This window comes from Chrysochloris asiatica, unplaced genomic scaffold, assembly GCF_000296735.1.
Source record: "Chrysochloris asiatica unplaced genomic scaffold, ChrAsi1.0 scaffold00068, whole genome shotgun sequence".
In the NCBI taxonomy this organism is placed as follows: domain Eukaryota; kingdom Metazoa; phylum Chordata; class Mammalia; order Afrosoricida; family Chrysochloridae; genus Chrysochloris; species Chrysochloris asiatica.
This window is the reverse complement of record NW_006408586.1, coordinates 4,226,839-4,234,400: the sequence shown is the minus strand read 5'-3', so window position 1 is coordinate 4,234,400 and position 7,562 is coordinate 4,226,839. Positions and strand designations below refer to the sequence as shown.

Sequence of the window (7,562 nt, the reverse complement as noted above, 5' to 3'; positions counted from 1 at the left end):
GGGTTGGAACCGACTCGATGGCACTTAACAACAACAACAGCAAATATATAATAAATAGAGCCCTGGTATAGTGCTACAGGTTAATGCACTGGACCACCAGGTCAGTTTGAACCGCAAAGTCACCAGCCGCTCCTTGGAAACCTTAAGCAGTCTCACTATGATCTCGATTTGCACTCTACAGCACTTAACAACAACAGTATGTGATAGATAGATAGATAGATAGATAGATAGATAGATAGATAGATAGATAGATAAATAGATAGATAAACATTCCCTGGTCAAGCAAAGGCTAAAGTGCTTGGTTTCCAACTGAAAAATTAAACGTTGGCACCCATCAGGGCTTTTGAAGGAGAAAGACACAAGAGAATTGCTATTCAAAAGATTGTTGCTATTGTTGTTGTTAAGTGTCTTTGAGTTGGTTCGGACACATAGCAACCTTGTACAGGGCTCCTGAGGAGCAGCTGGTGGGTTTATTAAAGTCTAGGCAATGGTATGGGGTAGTTCTACTCTGTCAAATAGGGTACCAATAATTACTGCAACTAATACTTGCTGCTATTATAAAGTGCCGTCATGTTGATTCCAACACATAGTGAACCTGTATAGGGTCTCCAAGGTGTGGCTGATGAGTTTGAATTGCTGACCCTGAAGTTCAAACTGACCTTGTGCTCCAGTGCTTCATCCTACAGTGCCACACCAGGACAGATACAGAAATACGGATACACAAGTGCCCGTATAGAGAAAGTACTTAAAATGAATTTTGTTCAAGGTAGTATTTTCATGAAATCACAAAATTTTACCAACAATATTATTATTTTTACGAGTTCTGGTATGGCGCTGCGTGATAATGCACTGGACCACAAGTTCGGTTTGACTCTCTGGGTCAGATGTCCAAACTCACCAATTGCTCCTCAGAAATCCTATACAGGGTCACTATCAGTCAAAACCAACTTCACAACACTTAACAACAACATCACTAATACTAAAATTTTATCAAAACCCTTCAATCGATATCCTTTAAAATTATCAGTATACATTTCTAAGAAGAAGGAATGTTTACATTTGGAACAAAATCCACAAAATATATTATCTTTATTATTTAGGAAATTTTGATTCAATGAAAACAGTGTTTTATATTTATGATTTCATAATTCTTAAATAATAAAAATGAGAATGCCTTTCTTAACTTGTTGAAAAAATACATTTTGGAACAAGGGATAGATGCACCAATATTTACAGCTATACTGAATTTTCTTATGCTTCTAAAGTAGAAAATGTCTCTTGTTTAATTTAGAAACGCAATTTTATATTTAAGTATCTTTTTAAATGCTCAACATATGCTACCCTTTCTAATTGAAACCACTCAGTGAATAAGCAGATAACTAATATGCAGAAATATTGCACAGGTGATTTAAATAACACAATAAAATATATTTATATTATTCTGTTGAGATGGTAAAATTTTAAAATTTATTCTCCTAAATTGAATCAATAATAAAGGCAGACTGTTTCATCATAATTTGACTGGTTAAGTATATTTGAGTCAATTTCAACTCTGTATAGTGTTCTGGAAATCAGCTGGTAGGTTTGAACTGCCAATCCTGTTGTTGACAGTCTAATGCTTATCCTATAGTGCCACACCAGAAGTCCCATAATTTGACTATATAATTCATTTTAAGAAGAAAAAGTATAAGATTGGTGGAAAGCACCATATGAGAAATACAAATTAAAACAACAATAAAGATAAAAGGCAGATCAACATATTTCTACTAGCTGGTTTTTATTATTGTTATTTTACTCTTCACCTTCATATTACCTTTTTTTAAAATTTTTATCATTGTCACACCACCATTTAATAAACTCAATTCAGCCAGTCATCTATTCTTTGCATCTCAAAGTAGCTCTCAACAGAACAAAACATTAACCCTAGGCTGTTATTATCCTGAAATACTCCATTTTAGTGGCTATATTTTGTCCTTAATGGCAAACTTGTGAACATTTTTATAAAATAGTCCCAGTGAGACTTGCAAAGACACATATTTCATATCCCATGCACAAAACCAATTCACTACCTGGATTAACTTTAATATTCCCATCCAAAAGAACAGCATGTATTAGTCCTTTAAAATGAAACTTTTTGCCTTTATCTATCTAAAAAGGAAAGCAAGCTAGGGGCAAAAAAAAAAAAAAAAGTAGAAATCAATCTTTAAATTCCTCTAACTTGTTCAGTACACAGGTGTGTTTCAATGAACTGCAGCAATTTCAGCTGATTGGGCCACTGACGTCTGTGAAATCACAGAAAGCTCAAAGCTGTAACTTTATTTCCTCAGAATCTGTTATGAATGTATTGCTTTTTTGTGTCACTTTCACCTTTGGGAAAATGGTCCAATATTTAGAGAATAAAAGCACAAAAAAGCTACCAGCTGCGTGCACAAGTGGCATCACATACTTCATTTAGGAATCTAGACAATACAAAGCTAAAAGAAGTAAGATTCATAAAAATGTTAGGAAAATTTACATGCCCCAAAGTATATAAGGGGATGATATCTGAAGCAAGGCAGTCCTGTTGGTGCAGTGGTAAAGCACTCAGCTGCTAACCGAAAGGTTGGTGATTGGAACCCTCCAGCCATTCCCTGGGAGAAAGATGTGGCAGTTTGTTTCCATAAAGATTTAGAGCCTTGGAAACTCTATGGGGATGTTCTAGTAACCATGTAGGACAAAGCAGAACTTCTCTGTAGGTTCACAATGAGTCAGAATTAACTCAACAGGAGAGATTTTTGTGGTTGTGTTTTGAAAGCAATAAATCAGTTGACTGATGTGGTAAGATGGAGGAGTACATTTTAGACACAAGTTTAACTCAATGTGTTCATTATTTTGTCACTTTGAATTGATCACAATATACACAATGCAAGGAAGATTATAAAAGTTCAGAGAAAATGGAATTCAAAGATAATAAAAAAAATCCATGAATTTTTGAGGCCTCTTACATAGAGATTGTTTTATACAAAGAAATTCAGATGGTGAATCAAAAACCTGGTATCTAGTGCTGGCTGAGAAACAAATATGTGGCCTTCAATTGTTACCTAAATCTTTGCACATCTATTTATAAAATGAATAATGTAATTAAATTATATCTAAAATACATTTTTGTTATAATATCGCATGCTATAGATTAAAATATGCCTACTAAAATTATCCTTAATATACATGTTGTTGTTGTTAAGTGCCGTAGAGTCAATTTTGAACCATAGTGACCCTGTATAGGGTTTCAAGGAGTGGCTGGTGAGCTTGAACCACCAACCTCGTAGTTCAAAGTGGCTTTGCAGTCCAGCACATTAACCCACACCAGGACTCCTTAATATACATATGTATATACATACATGTATTTATATACTTATAATATATCATGGAGTCTTAGTAGTATATATCTCTCTGGATAAATCATGGAGTCTTAGTGTCTACATCAATCTGTTGGGTTTTTATTTACTATTATTATTGTTGCTAAATGTCATCGAGTTGCTTCAGACTCATAGTGACCCTCTTTAGGGTTTCTGAGGAACAGCTGGTGGATTTGAACCACCAATCTTGCAGTTCACATCAACCTAGCACTCCAGTGCTTATCCTGTAGTGCTAGTGTTAATCTCTTGTACTTACCCAGAACAGTGAGATAGGCCTTGGAGGTTTTGACAGGCATAGTGAATAAAGAACATGTGTACTGCCCTTCATCGGACAGAGACACGTCACTGACGCTGATACTCAGTTCATGCCAGGAAGCTCGAACCAGCTCGATCCTATTGTCCCTTAAAGCTAGAAAGAGAAAACATTGAAACTGTGAATAACAACATTAGAAGAAGTTAATATTATATATTTAAAAGATAATAAACATTTTCTTTGGCCATAAATCTAAGTCTTATTTCTTGAACAAATTGAAGTTTAATACTATAAAATATTTTATCAGATTATTTAAAATCAAAGCAGAATTAGGTGCTCCTAAATGTTTTCAGAAAGAACTTTTTAATTAAATGATTGCATCTCATACAACACTTCGGATGAAGTAAATTCTGAGGGTGATAAAAAATTTCTTACCACAGAAAATCTTTCATGGAATATTAGTGCCAGGAAAACTTATAAACAAAATGGGTTTGCTTTTATGGAGAGGCAAGTTTGTGAGACTATGCCTGGTGTATGCCTTCCAAGGACCCCACAACAAAAATTAGTATGTTAAAATGTCTCTGGAGTAGATACACCTGTGGAACTTTATTTAAACCAGAGTTGATATTCAGCTGAAAGACACTTTTACAGTACCTGATGTTTAATTTTGCTCTGATTAGTAGGTGCCTCTTCCATACTGTATGTTAAACATCTTAAAAGATGGTTTCTGGTTTAAACCACTTATTATATGACAACATATTTGCTTTCATTGGAGACCTTAACATCTTGTTGAATTATGTTCCAATTCACATAATAAAAAAGTATAAATTTTATTATGTGGCTGGATAATTGCAAGTAGAAATAAACCCATATTTATTAAGAGGCAACTAAAGGGGCACTCTGAAAAACAGAAAGAGGAGGTTATGGACACCAAGAATCTAGAGTAACACAGTAGTTGTTGTTAAGTGCCATCGAGTCAGTACTGACCCATAGTGACCCTGTATAGGGTTTCTAAGGAGGGACTACTGGTGAGCTTGAACGGACGACCTTGAAGTTCAAACCAAAATTGCAATCCAGCACATTAGCCCACAGCGCCACACAAAGATTCCCACACGATAGGTGCTGTTATTGCTGTTTAGTGCAATGGATCCATAGCGACCCTGTATAAGGTTTCCAAGAAGCAGCTGGTGAGCTTGAACCACCGACCTTGCAGTTCAAACGACTTTGCAGTCTGATGCATTAACCCTCAGCACCACATCAGGACTCCAACACAATAGTTGTTCTTGTTATGTGCCGTGGAGTCGGTTCCGATTCATAGTGACCTTGTACAGAGTTTCTGATACCAGAGCAGAAAGCCTCATCTTTCTACTGCGGAACAGCTGATAGTTTCGAACTGCTGACCTTGAAGTTTGCAGCCGGATTCGTAACCACTACGCTACCAGAGATCATCGGATGTCTTAAAACTTATGCAAATTGGTAGACGCAATCCAGCCCGCATATCCAGCCATGCTAACCACAACCTAGCAACAAAAAGTAGTCCCAGAACCATCAAATGTGATTTCCTCTAGGAATACCAGCATTATTTAGTGGCACTGGGAAAATATATGAAGCAAAAATTCCCTGATACTAAGCATAAGGAGGAAGAAATTTCTTTCCCCACCTGACTTGAAGCTTTCCTTCCTCTACTTGAGAACCAGGCGGCTGGACAGTTCTAGCAGGGTGTATTCAGCTTGAACACGAACCCATAAAAACAGCTATTATCTTCCCACATGAGCTAGAGAAACCGTTTCCCTAGCTATAGCCACCATGTGACTTGGTCTGGGGAAGCCCCCTCTGTATTTTCAGTGGCAACAATCGGGGTCAGTGGGAGGGCTTTCAGAAGAAGACAAATCAGACTTACTAAGATTGGCCCCACAAAGGATCAGAACCTCTAATTGTCTTTGCTTGCCTACCCAAGCAAACTAAAGCCTGTGTGCTGCATCTAAACTGGACAACGACCTCCTAGAATGGAAGATTTAAATAGAACCAGAGTCTTCAACGTAATAGGCAAAGTGTCTATGATAAAATTTTAAAACAAATAAGACAATCACACCATCCCCTAAAAACACAAAACACTTGTTTTTCCAAACATCATGAAATTCACAACTTAAATGAGAAAGAACAACCAACCAGATGCAGACACTGAGATGGATCAGATGTTGAAATTATCTGAAAAGGATTTTAAAACAGCCATTATAAAAATGCATAAGAAATTACTAATAATCGTAAAGCAAATGAAAAAAATAGAAAACCCCAACAAAGAAAAAGAAGTTATAAAAAAGAAACAACTGAAGTGATAGAAATTAAAATAAAATTAACTAAAATAAAAATATGTTGGATTGATTCAATGATACAGTGGAGATAGCAGAATAAATCAGAAAAAAAAAATCAATCAATCTGAATAATAAAAAACAGGTGGGAAAAATTGAGCTTCAAGAATCCCTGTGACAATAACAAAAAATGAAACATTTTGTGCCATCAGAGTTGGAGAAGGAGAAGAAAGTAAGGCTGAAAGAACATTCTTAGCGATGATGGCTGACAACTTCTCAAATTTTACAAAAGACAAAATCAGAGTCAAGGAGTTGTACAAAGCCAAAAAGAATAAGCTCAAAGAAACTTATGCTGGTATAAAATTAAACTTCTGAAAACTAAAAAGAAAGAAATATTGCAGGCAGATAGAATCACATATTACCTATATGGAAACACTTATTTGAAAGACACTGGATTTTTTCATCTGAAATAATGGAGGAAAAAGGGAGTGGCACATTTTTAAGTTCTGAGAAAAAAGAACTGTCAGTCCTAAATATTTATCTATTGGAGTATCATAAATTAATGGAAAATAAATAGATTATCAGAAGGAAAATGAATAGAATTGGTCACTAGCTGACAAAGGTTGTTCAAACAAAAGAAATGGTAAAATAAGGCATTATAGAGCATCAAGAAAAATGAAAAAAAAAAACAAGAAAAAAGCAAAATATAAGTAAATACAATAGAATACCACTCTATGAATATATCAAATCATATTTGGTAATTAAAATTAAAATTAAAATACCAATTGGTGCAATGTTCAATGTACCAGGAGGAAAGACTCAAGACAATGGTATTTAAAAAACAATGGGGGCAGAGGTCAATAAGTCTTAATCGAAATGCAGTTTCCAAATTTTAATAGACTATTCTACTAGTAAGGAGCTCTGGTAGCATAGTGGTTATGAATCGGGCTGTGAGCCGCAAGGTCAGCAGCTCGAAACTACCAGCTGTTGCGCAGGAGAAAAATAAGGCTTTCTGCTCCTGTAAAGATTTACAGCCTCAGAAACCCTGTGCAGGGTCGCTATGAATCGGAACCGACTCCACAGCACACAACAACAACAGCAACAACATTCTACTAGTATCAACATAGACACTGTAGGATAAGCACTGGACTGATAACCACAAGGTTGGTGGTTCAAATGCATCAAACACTCCTTGGCAACACTATGCAGGCTCAGAACCAATACGATGGCACTTAAAAAACAAAAAGAAAGAAATTACGACATTTGTTATTGTCAGGTACCATCAACTCAGTTTCATCTCACAGGGAACCTATGTACAACAGAAGGAAACACTCCCTGGTCCTATATGAGTCTCACAATTGTTATGTTTAAGTCCATTGTTGCAGATATTGTGTTGATCCTTCTAGTTGGGAGTCTTCCTCTTTTTTGCTGACCTTCTACTTTACTGAGCATGATGTCCTTTTCCAGAGATTGATCCTTCCTGACAACATGTCTAAAATATGAGAGACCAAATCTTATCCTCCTCACTTTCAAACAGCAATCCAGCCTTATTTCTTCCAAAACAGATTTGTTCATTCTCTGGTAGTCCATGATATAGTCAATATT

The 7,562-nt window shown here is 35.8% G+C and overlaps 1 protein-coding gene across 1 annotated transcript in view; it reads right to left on the bottom strand.

The window, feature by feature from the left end:
* The window catches only part of CADM2 (cell adhesion molecule 2), a 535,372-nt gene that overhangs the window by 262,380 nt on the left and 265,430 nt on the right, over positions 1 to 7,562 (bottom strand). Inside the window, exon 3 of the mRNA XM_006864647.1 lies at positions 3,652 to 3,804. Within this exon, the coding sequence (XP_006864709.1) occupies positions 3,652 to 3,691 (40 nt within the window). The 5' untranslated portion in view covers positions 3,692 to 3,804. The remainder of the gene's footprint in view (positions 1 to 3,651; positions 3,805 to 7,562) is intronic.